This window comes from Panulirus ornatus, chromosome 68 (assembly GCF_036320965.1).
Source record: "Panulirus ornatus isolate Po-2019 chromosome 68, ASM3632096v1, whole genome shotgun sequence".
NCBI lineage: Eukaryota > Metazoa > Arthropoda > Malacostraca > Decapoda > Palinuridae > Panulirus > Panulirus ornatus.
The window spans coordinates 8,295,912-8,315,326 of record NC_092291.1 but is presented as its reverse complement, the minus strand read 5'-3'; the positions used below and the strand labels follow the sequence as shown (position 1 = coordinate 8,315,326).

Genomic DNA, 19,415 nt, shown 5'->3' with positions numbered 1-19,415 from the left:
CCTCATACATAGATATTCTGCGCCCTCATACATAGATATTCTGCGCCCTCATACATAGATATTCTGCGCCCTCATACATAGATATTCTGCGCCCTCATACATAGATATTCTGCGCCCTCATACATAGATATTCTGCGCCCTCATACATAGATATTCTGCGCCCTCATACATAGATATTCTGCGCCCCTCAATATATATATATATATATATATATATATATATATATATATATATATATATATATATATATATATATATATATATATATATATATATATATATATATATATATATATATATATATATATATATATATATATATATATATATATATATATATATATATATATATATATACTTTCGTATATTGATATACCTGAGGGTGGGTATCTCAGCGAGTTGAAGATGGAAGCTGTTTAACTCGAGGGTCAGTATACAGATGTCAATGTTGTATGTCTACGACAATGTGTAGCAGTCTGTCCAGTGTGGTAGATGTATCCTCTAGGGCAGGTTACGGGTGGCACTACAGGATCTCCTCAGTCTCCTACGCCTGGAGGTGGCAAGGGACACGTTAGCATAAGGAACTTATTAATGGTAATCACTATAAAAACAAATCCGTTGAAGAGACATCATGGAATTCAAGAAGAAAATTATAACTTTTCATTGGGAACGGAATCTAGGAGTCTAGGGGGGGAATGGCTGATGTTAGTGTAGAGAGAGAGAGAGAGAGAGAGTAGAGTGTGGGATGTGTTTATGTAGAGGGATGTTAGTTAGCCTGGCAGGAGTCTGGGAGATTAAGTGAAGAAAATGGGTTCAATGGGGATTAATGGCAGCTGGATTGTGGGGCCAGTGAACACTGTGGTGAAGGGGTAGAAGAGAGAGAGAGAGAGAGAGAGAGAGAGAGAGAGAGAGAGAGAGAGAGAGAGAGAGAGAGAGAGAGAGAGAGAGAGAGAGAGAGAGAGAGAGTACTGCTCTGTGCGCGTGAGAGGGGCAAGTGAGAGTCATGCGCGAGTGAACGACTCTGGACTAATTACCTCTATACAGTAGTTTGGCTCAGGCTAGCGAGAGGATTAGTTTAAGACTAGACTATTTGTGAGGTAAGTAAAATAAGAGGATGAGATACAGAGTTCATAAATTGATAGTTCTTTTCGAACGGCTCGGCTGAATAGGGGATACTAGAAGAGGGCGAACCGGAATGATGAATAAGGTGACATAAGTCGTCTCTCGTCTCTAACATAAACAGATGGGGAATGGCGGGGAGAAATGCAAATAAAGTGAACATGATGTTCTGCTGAACAAAATTACTTGCATGCCTCACATACCTTCTCTAATCCCTTGAGCAAGACGTTACGACCATTAAACACGACATTACGACCAATGAACACGACGGCACGACTCTTGGGTCGGCCAGGTTATCACAGCCAAAGGTCTTACTCCGGTCTTCAAGGACCCTAAGTCGATACTCAGTGAGTTCTTATCCATAAATTGGGCTCAGTGTTCTGCCTTATTGAACTCCCTCAAATCATACCCATCATGGATCAATGTCTTTTACGACAGAGAGTAAATGATTAAGTAGGTGAAGAACATTAAAGTCTGATGTACGTTCCAGTACCAAGTTAATGCGATACTCAAGCTTAATATGATGGTTCAGGATTTCAGAATGACTTAGCAATGTATAAAAACAAATGAAACTAAGTCAACTGAGACAGAGAGATCACAGGTTTGCAAGATAAATGTTAAGTAAAACATTAATGGATGTTTACACTTTATCTGCAGTGTGCACATTTAGTTGGTTATTGTAGGTAAGAGAGATTTGCGTATGCTGGTTTATTAATAAAGCACACACTCAGAATAAAATGTTGACTGCAATAAACAACACTGCAAAAGGTGTACCAAGCAATTTATCTCCCTCCTACGTATACTCCAGAAGTATATTGAAAGCTTCTGTAGCCTCTAAAAACATTATAAACTGCCTCTAACAGAATGTAGAATTATATAATATGTGAACAGTTGTATATCATATGATCATCCATATCAAAATGTATTTCTACTTTCAATTTCGTTATGCATCGAAAATTTGCTTCATTTCTTCGATTTACTGTTCCGAATGTCCTCGTTATCGGAACTTTGAGAATGCCAATCATTACCTGATTCTCGAGACAATGTGAAGCAAACAGAGGCATCAGCTAAGACGGGGGTAGGAGGGGGGGGGGGGTGTTGTTTAGCGTGTTAAATATTCACGTCCTTGACTTGGGCCGTCTCGAATCTTAAGCTCGTTTAATGTCTTAATGCTTCACTCCCCTGACTCGGGAAGTCTCGACTCTGAAGCTTCTTTAGTGTGTTAATGCTTCAGGCCTCTGTCTCGAAATATTTTCAGAGATTCTTGTTACTAGAATAAGTCTGATTTAATCCCCCATGAACTATTCCATGACATAATATGTGATGAGACTAAAGTTCGGGTCAAACTAGACAGTAAATGAGACTTTTCAATTACATTTGCCTAAGAACTGTAATTCCGGTAGATTACCCGAGACATTAACCCTCACACACCCTCTCAACACTGCCACCACCCACCCTCACACACCCTCTCAACACTGCCACCACCCACCCTCACACACCCTCTCAACACTGCCACCACCCACCCTCACACACCCTCTCAACACTGCCACCACCCACCCTCACACACCCTCTCAACACTGCCACCACCCACCCTCACACACCCTCTCAACACTGCCACCACCCACCCTCACACACCCTCTCAACACTGCCACCACCCACCCTCACACACCCTCTCAACACTGCCACCACCCACCCTCACACACCCTCTCAACACTGCCACCACCCACCCTCACACACCCTCTCAACACTGCCACCACCCACCCTCACACACCCTCTCAACACTGCCACCACCCACCCTCACACACCCTCTCAACACTGCCACCACCCACCCTCACACACCCTCTCAACACTGCCACCACCCACCCTCACACACCCTCTCAACACTGCCACCACCCACCCTCACACACCCTCTCAACACTGCCACCACCCACCCTCACACACCCTCTCAACACTGCCACCACCCACCCTCACACACCCTCTCAACACTGCCACCACCCACCCTCACACACCCTCTCAACACTGCCACCACCCACCCTCACACACCCTCTCAACACTGCCACCACCCACCCTCACACACCCTCTCAACACTGCCACCACCCACCCTCACACACCCTCTCAACACTGCCACCACCCACCCTCACACACCCTCTCAACACTGCCACCACCCACCCTCACACACCCTCTCAACACTGCCACCACCCACCCTCACACACCCTCTCAACACTGCCACCACCCACCCTCACACACCCTCTCAACACTGCCACCACCCACCCTCACACACCCTCTCAACACTGCCACCACCCACCCTCACACACCCTCTCAACACTGCCACCACCCACCCTCACACACCCTCTCAACACTGCCACCACCCACCCTCACACACCCTCTCAACACTGCCACCACCCACCCTCACACACCCTCTCAACACTGCCACCACCCACCCTCACACACCCTCTCAACACTGCCACCACCCACCCTCACACACCCTCTCAACACTGCCACCACCCACCCTCACACACCCTCTCAACACTGCCACCACCCACCCTCACACACCCTCTCAACACTGCCACCACCCACCCTCACACACCCTCTCAACACTGCCACCACCCACCCTCACACACCCTCTCAACACTGCCACCACCCACCCTCACACACCCTCTCAACACTGCCACCACCCACCCTCACACACCCTCTCAACACTGCCACCACCCACCCTCACACACCCTCTCAACACTGCCACCACCCACCCTCACACACCCTCTCAACACTGCCACCACCCACCCTCACACACCCTCTCAACACTGCCACCACCCACCCTCACACACCCTCTCAACACTGCCACCACCCACCCTCACACACCCTCTCAACACTGCCACCACCCACCCTCACACACCCTCTCAACACTGCCACCACCCACCCTCACACACCCTCTCAACACTGCCACCACCCACCCTCACACACCCTCTCAACACTGCCACCCACCCACCCTCACACACCCTCTCAACACTGCCACCCACCCACCCTCATACTCCCATCACGTACGGCCAACAAACCCACCCTCACCCACGTCCAAAGCCTCCCTCGACCCCCCCCTGAACACCCACCTAGTGCACCCACGACATAAAGGGTACTTTTGTTGAGCTCATGTGTGATAATATGTGCTGGTGTATCACTAAAGCGCAGTCATGAGGTACCACATATGGACACCGCTGGCTTTAACACCTAACGCCGCACCTGAACACTAAAGACCCTTTCTAACGTTTAGAGACAACGGAAAGTGTTTGAAGACCCTTATGAACACCTCAACCCAACTCAACCCCGCGGGAGTGTCGAAGGCTCTTCTAAACATAAACCATCCACACAGTTTCCTCACAAGACACAAGCATCATGAACGGCCAGTTGGAGGCTGGTGGTGGAACAACATGCCACGAGTTGACGCTCAAACAGTCAACGGTGAATGAAATATTGGCATGGCTTCTCGAGCTCCTTGGATGAACGGGTGCAGAGCTTGTGTGTATGTCACCTCCGAGAGAGTGTGAGATACGTCCGGTACCGGAGCCCAAGTGGCGGAGGCCTTCGACGGAGGAAACTCACGAAGCACAAGAAAAATATGAAAGCGACGATCACTCTAAAGTTAATGTTAGGATAATGATACACGAGACTCTGCTTCCATCAATAGTTCTTCACCAGTCCAAAGGTTCCATTCTCACTGACCTGTCTTTATATCACACTAGAATCTTCAGTGTCAATATCTCTTACAAGAATACACACACACACACACACACACACACACACACACACACGGGCCTCCGTGGTGTAATCAATGGTTAGCGTTACGACCCATGAGTCAGCAAGGACCCGTGCATGGGTTCGAATCCTGAGCTCGGGCAGTCGGCCTACACCTCGCCAAGGTGTTCATCCTCCCATTGTATACACACACATAAAGACTAAAAACATGATAAACTTATTCACAAGGTAAAGAGACGGGGATACACGTGTTAAACTCCCTCCCTGTAGCACACGAACAATAATGACACACACACACACACACTGGAGGATTACTGGTCATATTTTTCTCTTTCGTTATAACTAAGCTGTTGGTCCGGGGCTTACTCTGCCGTCATTACCTACTGCTTCGTCATTTTTCCCTCCCGTGTGTGTGTGTGTGTGTGTGTGTGTGTGTGTGTGGAGACGAGGCTCGTGTCCTGGTGTTTCTCATTCATGATCTAGCGGGGATGACATAAGCCCTACTCAGTGAAAAATCTTCCACATAATAGAAATACAAGCCAAGTAACAAGAAATGAGAGAGAGAGAGAGAGAGAGAGAGAGAGAGAGAGAGAGAGAGAGAGAGAGAGAGAGAGAGAGAGAGAGAGAGAGAGAGAGAGAGAGAGTCCAAAAGATCAACATATAAAACTTCCACAGCGATCCAACACGACGTGTTGTTTATATATCACGTATATTCTTCAGCAAAAGGAAGAGGAGGAGGAGGAGGAGGAGGAGGAAGTTTAAATGTGTTTACGTGGGCATTCATTCCACTAAGCTAAGTGAAATGACATCTTGGATGGCAATGAATACCTTATGTTTAAACTGCTTAATCAAAGACTGGTGTGGCGAGTGGCTGGGATGGAGCCATGAATGATTTTCTACTCTGATGGTTGGGAAGACTGGTTCCTGGTGGGGATGGATCACTTGGGCACCGACGTCCAGAAGGTCTCGTGAAAGAGTGTGGATGGGAAAAGGTGTGGATGGGAAAAGGTGTAGCAGAAAATCCGGAGGTGCAACACATCCCGAGATCTGGTGGCACCTCTATCTATCGTCTATTACCAATCATTAATATACGCTGGTTGGTTATGTAGGCCTAACAACTGCCAGGGTCATTAAGGCCGTCAGTGTGAAGTTATAGCCGACTACTGAAATAATCATGAACGCCTTCTCCAGGTGTACAAAATAATTCTCCAATCACACACACACACACACACACACACACACAATCCCTGCGTCCCGTCAAATACAAGTTCTTAGAATACATGTTACCTATAGCAGATAACAGGAGACATAATGTCTACGAGGGTGATTCGAAGCCCTGGACCCGATATGAACCGGAACCTGAAGAGCCTGAGTATTTCCTAAAGACATATACGACCACCTAACAACAGGGAACAGCTAAACCATCTCGCCATTTCTGAAACTAACAGTTAACGGATCATGCTATCAACCCTGATGCTTACAGAACAAAAACTAACAAAATTGTATACGAGAAAGTAACATTTAACTAATAAGAAAAAAGGACGTAAATTAATAAAAAGGAAAAAAAAAGTAAATTACAGGTTTCAAAACACGAGACAAGTTTCCTTTAATGTTCGTTCGTACATAACTATACATTAATATCTCAATTGAGCCAAACCATCATTATCATTCCATAGTTATTACCCAGTAATCGAGTATAGCAAAAAAAAAAGACAGATTATACCTTAACTTGTGGTTAGAGGCTTCAATTATCGTCGGCATTAACTTTACGACGAATTACTGTAACGGCGGAATCTCACACTTTCTTCAGCAGCGAATTATATGAATCATCATTTTCATGTTATTATTATTAAAATAATGAGACGATACCCTGACAGATATTTATTGTCAAGAACATATCGTAACACTGACGTAAAAACCCAAATCTGTATCATGTAACCCTGATATAATACCGTATCTACTCGCAGGACACAAACCAACCAAAAGGAATATTAATTCCGTGTTGTGTAACACTACGCGAACATAAAAGTGCAACATGACTGGGAATCCTTCAAGAGGCAAATGTTGTTTAGACATTTCTCGGTACAAGGACGACCCCCGTCTTGTTTACCGACGCATTTAATAGATTCTCAAACTACTTGGAAACCCGGGTTATTAAGTCGGTGGGGGGTTATCAGACACCCAAATGACTTTACAGATAACGAATTTAGAAAATTAAAAGAGAAAATATATATACATATATGTTTTTGTGTTTAAGAGTATTTATCTTCTCCTATGCCTATGTATGTTTCTATTACACGCTCTTATGTTGCCCTCTCTCTCTACCTTTTTTACTTAATATAACCACGAACATTGACGTGGGCAACAAGTGGAAAGAATCCGTTTCATCTATATAGAAAAGTCATCCCCCTCCCCCATACTTACGTAATCAAAAAGGAAAAGATTGACCACTTCTTAACACATCTACGTTTTCTTTAATAAAAAAAATCTATTATTGTTCAAGGCAAAGAAATCCGAAGACTTGGCCTATATACTATTTCTTTTTTATTTTCTATCTATGGCATTTTCCAGCCATATGCATCCATTAATCATTACAAGTAAATGCTTAAAATTCTTCGAAGACATTTGTTTTAACGTTAATCTAATTGCCACTCGCACTAGGCTAGTAGCCGTAGTAGTTCTCAACAATCAAGTTGTTAGTTCACAACAAACAATCAAGCTGAGCTTCGTAAGAATAAACCAGGTTGTAAGTAAAGATTAAGCTACCCAATCGAGACTTTACAATTTCACTTCAGACTTACATAACTGGTACACTGGAGCGCTGGCGTTAAGATGTCACATGGAATTAGTAAATCTACGCGACAAATTCCCGTTTTGCGTCTCTCGTTTTCTTTTCTTTAACATTCTTTTGGAACGGTAAAAACTTTTATAGACGCAGTTGCTATACGTATAGTTTTAATTTTGCGACGTCTCATTTCCGTATAGCGATTCTATATTTCCACTTTAAGAGCCATCTAATCGGTAGAATGAGTCTCTGTATTACCACGTCATGTTGTACTTTTGTATCCAGCAGATGAAGACTTGTCTTGCTATATCTATCGTTCTTCATCGTGACATGGCAAGGAATTTCCTACTAATTTCTTCTCGTTACATATGTTTATCGAGTTCACTCTTCCATATGGTGTTCTCTCAGCCCAGCGTATGAATGTTAATTTACTAGATCTAAGTTATCCGTCAACTCGCTAGTAATAGTTTCCTAAAGTAATATACACATGTAACTAGAATAGCACAAGTCTGTCGAGGAAAAAGATAATCTAAAGAAGACTCAAATATTCAGCTGTAAGTCAACCGTTCAAAGACATCAGTTGATCCACGAGTCTAATTTCATGGACATTGAGGCCCCCATGAGGAATGGTACAACGGCGAGGCCCCTCATGAGGAATGGTACAACGATGAGGCCCCTCATGTGGAATGGTACAACGGTGAGGCCCCCATGAGGAACGGTTTGACGACGAGGCCTCTTGAGCAACGGCACAGCTGACATTGATGGGTTCTCATACCCAGGACTTGGTATTCGAATCCTTTTGTGATATCCTTTCTTCATCGACAGATATTTGGAGAATGAACACGCCTGTCCTCCAACAGACAACCTCTTCTATGACCATCAGGTCTTCTGCTATCTTGTCTTCCCCATACAATTCTGTTCTCTATCAAACAACCTCGTCACAGACCACGATGCCTTTTTGGCTTCCCCGCGCGTTACTGTCCTCCAGCAGATAACCCCGCTATAGGCCACCGGGTCGTGTGTTACTTGGCCTTCACATGTATCTCCCCGTGCCTAAGGTAATACTGAAGCACCAGCCGTAGACAGTTAACCACGCATCATCGTCGTCATGGGCCATAAGATAACTCTGGTCTGTTATGATGGAAAGATCACACATCGCTCCTGGGGGAGGGAAGGATGGGGGCGGGAGGGAGGTCGATATAACAAGACCAATTGCGCCTCAGGTCAGGCTGGAGGCGACCAGGTCATCAATCTTTATCATAACTACCACCGTCTCCACCTGATCAAGAAACCCTGCCAAAGTCAGAGTAAGGGTCATCTATCACCCTTGCGCCTCGAGTCGCCACGATACGTGCGTCTGCAACGCTCTAGTCGAAGTTGAAAGTGTTATGACCATACCGTGGTGGTGCCTGGTTACTCGCCAATTGCCATCTGAGCTGTTTGCAACAGTCATGGTACATTAGTTGAAAGGTCATGGGGGACTAAAGTACGGTAGGGTTGACATGCCTCGTTGTAGATTCATGGTTTGGTGTGTTTGGTGGGGCTGTAGCCTCTGATGTATTCTAGAACTGTATAGTCATAGTGGTTGTGGGACAGAACACAGAGCAGTGGTTGTGTGTGCGTGGGTGTGTGTGAGTGTGTGTCAACTAACTCCACCTCTCTCGTGTCCACAGGTCAAGGTGTGGTTCCAGAACAAGAGGTCCAAGTGTAAGAAGATGATGAAGACGGTGCAGTCTGGTGGCCCTGGGGTGCCTCAGGGGGCACCTGTGGGGCCAGGCTCCCCAGTCAACACGGCGTCCCTGACGGCCACGTCCCCCTACCAGACCTGCACCACGCCCACCCCCACCAGCCCTACACGAAGCCTCCTGGGGAGCCAGCCCTCCCCGAGCCCCCAGCCCAGCTCCACCCCCAGGCTGCAGCCGCTCCTCCCGCTCATCTCTGTGCTGAACTCGAGCGCGGAGGCTGAGGGCCATCACCACCCTGGCCATCAGAACTTCGATCAACACCTCCACATCAAGTCAGAGTTCATGTCCCCGCCCTCACACTCTCCCAGCACGGCGTCGCCTCACACCCCTCACCACCCGAATGAGGGGAGGTCCCCTCACTCCTTCGCGTCGCACCTGCAGTACCCTCCTCACGCACAGTCCCCACAATGCCCGCAGACTCATCCTCATTTCTCGCCAATGTTGCCCCACTCTCACCCAGCACACTACCCTCCCCAGGCGGCGGGCCCTCACCCACATCAGCCGCCCCCACACTCCGGCCAGTTGCCCCCTCACGCCCACGGACCTCCCCAGCACCCACCCACGCCCACCAGTCAGTCCCACGACTCTCATGGGTCTCCACACCTGTGTCCCCCAGGTCCCCCTGGTGGAGCCTGTCCTCCCCCACCCCAACACCACATGAACCACCCGCCCCACGGAGGATACATGCCGCCCACCTCCGTAGCGCCGCCCGCATCCTCGGCAGACCATGTACCGCTGCCGCCCGCCGCCTCCTCGCCTGGCCTGGCCGCCCACCACTGGGACATGAAGCCGCCCGTGTCCACACCCTACATGTACTCCTGGTACGCCCCGGATCAACACCTCCTCACTTAAGCCCTCGATTCATCCCCTCTGGTGGCTAAGGCCAGTGGCCACCGCCACCTACAGGGCCACGGATGGCCTTTATGTGGCCCACAATCGGCCCGCTGTGTGGCCCCACTGGTGGCCCGCGGCGTGACAGCCGGGACCAAAGATAATAAAAGCAGCCCAAGGGGCATCCCAAAGATTTCGTGCAATATACTCGCCATATTGGCGATGGTTACATGGAGGAGCTGGCCAGAAACAGGCCCACGAGAGGAGCTGGCCAAGGCAGGCCAGCGGAGCGGGTAGGATGACACCCAAGTAGCAGCCGTGGTGTGCAGACTGACCTGCAGAAGGGCAGCCACTGCCTGAAGGAGCTTCACATCCTCCCCCTGAAGGCGCGGCTGGTGGTGTGGGAGAAGATGTCGTCGCTCGGTCCCTGGTCCACCACACAGCGCACCACCTACCCATCACCTCCAGATCTCACGGATTTCATACGTTTCTACGCCTGCGACGCCGTTGACCTCCTCTCAGGTCACAGCGACGCAAGGTGACCCGACATATCGTCACAGTGTCGAGACCTGGCTGACCAAGCCGGCCCTCAGTACTTAAGGACAATGAATGGCTTTTCACTGGGGATTCCCGCGAGACAGTGACTTTGAGGGAGGCTTCGTCCTCGCCATCCCTCTGGGGCTACTGTGTATGTGTGTGCGTGCGTGTGTTCGTGTTTGTGTGTCGAGTGGCACGCCTAAAAATAAGTGTCAACAGGTACAACCGAAGGAGCTGGAGGGGCATCGACTGTAGAAGGTGGTGGTGTTGTCAAACAGAAAATAAATATAGAGGCACTGTGCCATAAACTAATATGAACTGTCTGGCACCTTACTGTAAGGCCTCCAGATCTGACGAGCGTTCCATTGAACACCCAGACCCAAAGTCCCAAGCCCCTAAGTGCGAGTGTTTAGGGCCCTGGTGGGACATAGCAATGTGGGGCACCCATGTCCCAACACTGGAAAAAACAAAAAGGCGCCCCAAGTGTGTGTGTGTGCGTGTGTCTCTGGTCTTAGTGCAGTCCACACGGCTGTGGAGAGACGTGTCGTACAATCGTTATACAAAACTTGTCAAGGACAGAGTAGGAGAGTAGGGCGACCACCCGTCGTCCACCTGGACACATACAGCACCAAAAATGCCAAAATAAAGTAAAGCCGAATATTAGTTGTCTCCTATTTTGATGCACACGTCACTTTGCTTCTCCCGTCGCTCTCCAACTCCTGCTGAAGCGTCCCATTCTCTCTCTCTCTCTCTCTCTCTCTCTCTCTCTCTCTCTCTCTCTCTCTCTCTCTCTCTCTCTCTCTCTCCCAATTGTACATACAGCTCGAATCTTTCTTTCTCTTCTTTTCTCTACGTCTTCATCATCTCCATTTCATATATAATAAAAAAAGATTCTGTACTCAAGAAGAATAGGAAGAAAACTATTTTTGATCTTCGTTCCGCGTCCATGTTCGAGAAGCAGTTTCAATAAACCAGATTTACCTGTTAAGATCAAGAAGTCTTTTACTGGTGCTTTCCTTACTGAACCTCCTCCAATAACAGGGGGTAACCTACACCCTGAACCTCCAACAGCAGGGGGTAACAAGCCCTGAACCTCCAACAACAGGGGTAACATACACCCTGAACCTCCAACAACAGGGGGCAAGTTAAACCCTGGACCTCAAACAACAGGGGGTAACCTTACACCATGAACCCCCGACAAAGAAGTTAAACTTACACTTTGAACCTCCAACAGCAGCACTAACTCACAACTAGAACCTCCAACAATAGCAACACCTAACATTGAACCTCCAGTAACTCAAAATACTTTGAACCTTAAGAGTGAGTGGTAAGTAAGGTTAGACTTGTACAGCTAAGGGATGGAGGGTCAGTGGACGAGGTCAGCCTTTAACAAGCTGAAAGGGTCAGCGGTCACACTTCTGAGCAGGTGGGGGTCATACTTCTGAGCAGGTGAGGGTCACACTTCTGAGCAGGTCACACTTCTGAGCAGGTGGGGAGGTCACACTTCTGAGCAAGTGGGGAGGTCACACTTCTGAGCAGGCGGGGGTCACACTTCCACCACTAACTCTGGCCCAGCTGGGGTGGGAAAAGAGGACGTGGTGTGGTGGTGTCCTGCATGACACACGGCACCACACACTCCCTCTCCCAAATCTACAACAGTAATATTAATGGCCAAAGTCCCGTCATTTTCCACCCCGGATGGCAAGGAATTCCCAGAAGACGAAGGACAACTTATGCCCTCTAGACAAAACTTTGTCAAGATCTATACCATAAATCTATGATCTCTGGCGGGTAAGTATATAGAAAGTGTAAACAATCTATATCAAAATCACCAGAGAATGGTTTTTCTTCTCTGATTTATTTCAGTGGATGATTTTGACCCTAATGTCCACCGCCTCTCGAACACATCATCTCATTACAGGTCAATAAAGATCTTGTGTTACCTGGTGAGTCCTGTTCCTCTCTGTACCTGTAGGAGGGTTTTGTCCTCCCTCCCTTGCTCCACTCCAGCAGGCAGGAACAGTTGGCCTGGCCGTACTGCAGCCTCCTCCTCCTCCTCTAGGGCTTGCCAACGTCTCTTCAGTGAGAACGAACTCCTCTGGCGATGGTGTTTGTTTCGTAAAAGGTCTATTGTGTTCCATGAGTCATAAATCGACTCTATTCATCATAAGGGTTGTACTGTCTTCTTGTTTTGCTACAGCTGTTGTTCTCGTTGTCTTCAGCTACAGCTATTGTTGTTGTTGTTGTTGTTGACAGTCTTTTATCGCTGCATCCGTGCTGTCAGCGTTCTTTTCTTGCTACAGCTGTTGTTTGTTGTCAGTGTTCTTGTGCAGCGTCATCAAAACACAATACTGACATCCTCCAACCTACCAACACACCATCTACCTGCTATCCTTCCCTCTTGCATTTCCATCTTACTGGTCAATCTTTTTCCCTTAGCATACTATCTATTTCTCAGTCTCTTATTTTTTTTCCTCTAGCATACTATCTTTTTCTCAGTCTCATCTTTTTCCTCTAGCATACTATCTATTTCTCAGTCTCTTATCTTTTTCCCCAAGCATACTATCTATTTCTAAGTCTTACCTATTTCTCCTATCACACTATCTATTTATAAGTCTCTCTATCTTTTTCCCCTAACATATCATCTCTCTCTTTCTCCTTGTCTACTATCTATTTCTCTTAACATTCTATTCCTCCGAGTCTACGATCTATACCTCCAAACATTCCATAAATTTGTATTCGCACATCATCTATCTTTTCTCCTAACATACTATCTACCTATTTCTTCGATCTACTTCTTCTAGCAAGCTATCTATCTATTTCGCCTGACATACTAAGTAGTTTCCTAGATTAATATCTGTTTCTCCTCTTATCTATTCACCACAGCAGTTTATCTTTTTACCCTAAAACATTATCTAATCTGTTCTTATATATATCATGTACTTCTCTAACCATGGCATTTGTCTATTTCTTCTAATATTATCTCTGTTTCCCTAAACATATACATTTCTCCTAACACGATAACTGTCCATTTCTTCTATATTTCTCCTTACAAAATTATCTATATATTTCTCCAAATCTTATTTGTTTCTCCTGACGAAGGCGAAGGCCATGTGAGTAATATCTTTCCCCCTGTCTTCACGTTTTCTTTTGGTAATAATTTTTCCACGACCACGTTTTCCTTTTTGTGATATCTTTCCCTCGTCACGTTTTCTGTTCGTGACATTTTTTTTTCTTCTTCTTCCCGTGACATCACGTTTTCTATTTGTGATATCTTTGCTGTATCTTCACCAACTCTATGTTTCCGATTCGTCTTTCCTTGAACTTATCTATATATAGTTTGTAATCATTGCTTTGTGCCTTCCAACATGAAGATTCAGCTGCAAACATTTGCTTGCCATATGGAATGAGAAAGAAACGTCTCTGACTTGACAATCATTTAGAGAGACGTTGCTTGAAGTGATAGCTTCAACAAAAGCGTTTTATATAGAGATAATTAGCGTTGAAAATATAGTTTATAGAGTTGAAAATAGAGTAGACATGTAGATACTTTTCAAATAATTATGGTAAAACATTATCAAACGCGACTAATTACGAAAGGATAATCATGGAACGTTTGGCGTTTGACACGACCAGTAAAAAATCAGGAAACGCTAATTATGATGTAAAATAATTAGATAATTTTCATGTGAAACGTTGATATAATTACGTAAAAATAGAGGAGGTGCCTCATATATATTCAGTACGAACGTTTCTTGGGTGTAATACATCTGAAACATTTACTGATGCACGTACACTAAATCGTGTTTTTTTGAATGTCATAGTAGAAACAGAAATTATTGTGACTACTAATCCATAAAAAAGATTGCAACAACGATAATCATGTTCAAAAACGTTTGCTTGGTACAGGATATACTCATGTCCTAAAACGTTTGCTTGGTACGAGTTACAATCATGTCCGAAAGCGTTTGCATCTACTTTAGTACAAAAACATTTCTACTCTTTATCAATAACAATAGGAAAAATAAATATTACTGACATGATATCGGATCATATAACACTGTCATAGTAAGCCCTTTCAGTTAACTTATTTATTACTTTAAGTCGAAATCCCCACTGCCTTATGAAGGAGAATAAACCTACGGATTTCATTGTTCTTATTTCACCCTATAATGACTATTTCTTTTTTATTCGATGGAATTACAGTGTTTGCTTTTTCTTTATTTCACCCTTGATTTTCAATTGCATTTTCTGATTTTCATTGTTTGGTTACAATATTCATACTTCGATCACTTATTTGGATGTTTGTATGTTCTATGAAGGTGCGCGTTCATATGCACTTTGTTCGTATATATATATATATATATATATATATATATATATATATATATATATATATATATATATATATATATATTCCTTTCTTAACCACAGGGAAATAAACGAAATACGATAAGTCCCCAAGTGCACTTTCGTGTAATGATCACATCATCAGGGGAGATACAACTGACTGTTATATTTCTATCTTGTATCTCCCCTGATGATGTGATCATTCCACGAAAGTGCACCTGGGAACTTATTGTATTTCATTTCCCTGTGGTTATGAAAGGAATTTAGTTGATAACGCGCTGGTGTTGGAGGGAGAATGGATGGATAAATGCAAGTTTCATTTCCAGCATCAAATATGACATTTTCGATATGTTGCTTTTAGGAAGAATCGGCGTCATATTAGAAAAATGTTTGGAAAATGCATACATTTACACAACACTACATACAGTCTCAACATTATATCCATCTATCTGTCTATCTATCTATCACTCACATAAACCCTCGTCCCTTATTCAATGTGTTAAAAAATAATACAGACTTCCTCACTTATATAAACACTGCTTTCACTTTTTCACTTTACCCATTAAGTTGATCCGTTAAGTGAGACCAAACGCTTAATGACAATTAACATTCCTTTGCTTTTTTAATTAGTCAGGTTCGTGACTCCTTAATTGCCAAGAATATTTAGCTAATTAGGGAAGACAGACTATCACGCTTGACCGAACATAAAATGCCTTCCCAGGGTCGTATGTTTTAAATGTCCAGGGCTTTAAATGTCCTTTAAGTGCTGCTGATTATCTTTTCAGATACTACCAACAACCATCTAGATGCTGACAACCATTCTCTGACGACTGCCAACAATTCTGGGCGTACTGACACCAACTTGAAAAAAAAAACAGTTGGCATGAATCCGTGAAATGCTGCCAGCACTTCTTTAAGTACAGCCAACAATGCCAATCATACTGCACGTCTTCCACACACTGCCAACTGATCCTGAAGCCGTATCAGTACTCATTTGCATACAGCCACCAGATATTTGAATATTCCTCGTTTGTCTCATATATAGTCAAGTGAACCAGTCTCATTTGACTCTACATACAGGGGTTCAGAGCTCATAGCGTCAATTCTGTCCCCTCAAACAGCTAGCATAATCAAACCCCACTCTAACAAAAAGATAAGGGATCAGAACCAATCCTCTCACAGCACTGAAACTAATCCTCCTTTTAGGCTCAGAGTTTCGACCCGATACTGTCTCATAGATGGCGTCACAGCTTTCGGGTCACCGTGTCTATTGATCGTTCCGTGACCAAACAAGCAGTTTCTGTACACTGTCAGTGTACTTATGGGCCTCATTTACACGAGGGAGGAAATGAACCTTAATGACACGTTGCGTTCTATTTAGGGAAGGAAACGAAATCTGTACACATTAGATTGTCAGGCAGGAGGGAAGCTTGGCCCAGCTGTGTACACTATACATGCCCACCTCCACAAACAAAGGTATATATAAACATGCATATAAATACCCACGGGTGTACACATAAATGTACATCACATTCCTGCGACATGGTAACGTGTGTGTATATATAGCATACATATATTTATATATATATGTATGACTCAGTGTGTGTGTGTGTGTGTGTGTGTGTGTGTATAAGTACACATGATGTATGCAAATATTTACAAATAAATGACCTGCAATCACACAGACACAGACACAAACACATAGACCCACACACAGACACACACACACAACCAAACTTGCTCAGTGGAGAAGTCATGATCATTCCATGGCTTGCAAGACTCCCTCAGTGATCGTCGTCAGGCTGTACCCATCCGAGGAGGGGCATCTCCACCTCCAAGTCCTTCACCTGTGGCGTCCCACAGGGCACTAAAATGAGACCCTTGTGTTTCTTCATCCTCATAAATGACAGCCGAGCTCCATCTTTACCACTGACGTCGGCGTTGACAACAGCTCCCCCGGAGCATCCTTAAACTAACCTCCAAAACTGGACACCGCCAACCACTTCCTCATCAACCAAAACGAGGCAGCAGTCATGCACATCAGCCTTGCTTCCAACACATCCCACCACTACTGCCCCCAGCCCCCTCCTGGCTCTTCAGTCCACCCAACGTCTGGCCTTGTCCCTCCCTCTACTGTCGCACTAGGCCCCCAGCCCCCTCCTGGCTCTTCAGTCCACCCAACGTCTGGCCTTGTCCCTCCCTCTACTGTCGCACTAGGCCCCCAGCCCCCTCCAGGTCGTTCAGTCCAGCAATCTTCTCGGTGTCACTTTAGACGATGAAGTAAACTGGAAGGAACAAGTTAGTGCCATCATCAAATCCTCCAGCCGTCGTCTATACATTCTCCGTTGATTCAAGACACTTGGACTCCTTACCCCTCAACTAAAAACCATCTACAAAACTTTCAGTTTCTCAAATTTAACTATGTCCCTCCCCCCCCCCCCCCTTGTCTTCCTCCTTACATACCATATAATAAAGGCTACTAGAAAAAGTACAAAAAAGAGCATACAAGTTCATTCTCGGTCCCTCTTACAATATTCATCAAAAACACTCAACACACTGGTTCTCTAGACTCATTCCAGCCATCACCTGGACCTCATCCCATAGCTCGAAAAGCTAATGCACCCTCCACGCCACCGTCGCCTCCTGCCACTAGAGATCCTACGTCCCCGAGTTGCATTTCAGCACCACCACCGCATGAAACCTCATCTAGGCTCGTGCAGACCGTCACAAGAAAAGCCTGGCATAAAGACCGTCTGTTTACCACCCTCAAGCTTTTCTGAAACAGCATCGTTTGAAGAAGAAAAAAATGTCCTTCAACATAAGGAAGAAAACGCAAAGTCACTTGCCACACAAACAAGTACATGAAAAAAAAAAGATATAAAATCTGATCCATCTGCGAGAATCACAAAATATTCACCACAGTCACACCAGTAACAAACACATAAATCCTAATAAACATGCGCCTGAACAAATACAAAAAAAAGGCTGTTACTTAGAATAAATCCAGTAATCCCGCATGTAAACGGATTACAGGACAAGAAAGCATATACACACACGTGGTCCAGCGATGAATAACACAGGATTTAACGAATGATTAGTTATGGAAATCATGGGGGGGGGGGGGGTAGACTGGCTTAGTGATTCATGAGGTCTGGAGCCAGTTATGTATTACACAATCAAGAATGGGGGGAACGTGAGGAAGATTGGGTAGGACTTAAGTAGAGACGGTAGAAGAGGAAGAGGAGGGAAAGGTTGAATGGGAGGGAGGAAGGGGAAAGAAAAGAAGAAATGGGGAGATAAAAAAACGGAGAGAGAGAGAGAGAGAGAGAGAGAGAGAGAGAGAGAGAGAGAGAGAGAGAGAGAGAGAGAGAGAGAGAGAGAGGAGGGGGGAAGGGAGATGTGGAGTGGGTAGACTTGATTGAGGTAAATTGGGTCTTTGTTGTTCTCGTCTCGACACCAGACCTGTCGGGTCTTAGGACCATGTGTGTGTGTGTGTGTGTGTGTGTGTGTGTGTGTGTGTGTGTGTGTGTGTTATAATTCCCCTATTTCAATACACAAAATATAGTTTTAATGTTGTGGTTGGGGTAGCGTTGTGATGGGGAGGTAGGGTAGTGTTGTGGTGGAGGCTACGTTGCGGTGAGGGAAGTGTTGTGGTAGAGGTAGACTGTAGTGGTACAGGGAAAGGGGGGGGGGAGTTTAGTTCACAGTGGCTACTCCCTCCTGACCTTGTAGGGGGGGGGGTTCATTGTAAGGTTGACCTAACACAGGAATTTGTGGCTCACTGAGGTGTTTGTTGGTCAGGTGAACCTCATGACTCCTTCATCACTGGCACCACTACATTGCTGGCTCTGGTGGATGAACCTTTTCTGTCCCAGTGGATGAACGTTTTCTGTCCCAGTGGATAAATGTTTTCTGTTCAGGTGAACTAACGTTGTTGTTCTTCTCGTGGAGGGATGTTGCTGACAGACATAAACCCACCCACCCCCACAGCCATACACACAAACCACACACGAGACGGAGGCAGGTTAGCCGACACATGAAACAGTATGTTTACCAAGTGTTAAAAACCTTACTGAAGATGAATGACGGATTTGGCTGCACAAGCGAAACGCTTCGAAAGCTTCAAATCATCTGTTCGCATACAAGCAACTGGCAGTTTCTTCCGCAATGGGCTTACATACATATATTCGTCTCTTTTGACACATATTCGTGCACAGACAGACAGACAGACAGACAGACAGACAGACACACACACACACACACACACACACACACACACACACACACACACACGCACACAC

The 19,415-nt window shown here is 45.5% G+C and overlaps 1 protein-coding gene across 1 annotated transcript in view; it reads left to right on the top strand.

The window, feature by feature from the left end:
• The window catches only part of LOC139747466 (uncharacterized), a 148,139-nt gene extending 136,565 nt beyond the window's left edge, over positions 1-11,574 (top strand). Inside the window, exon 3 of the mRNA XM_071659829.1 lies at positions 9,325-11,574. Coding sequence (XP_071515930.1) covers positions 9,325-10,248 — 924 coding nt within the window. The 3' untranslated portion in view covers positions 10,249-11,574. The remainder of the gene's footprint in view (positions 1-9,324) is intronic.
• The last annotated feature ends 7,841 nt before the right edge of the window (positions 11,575-19,415 follow it).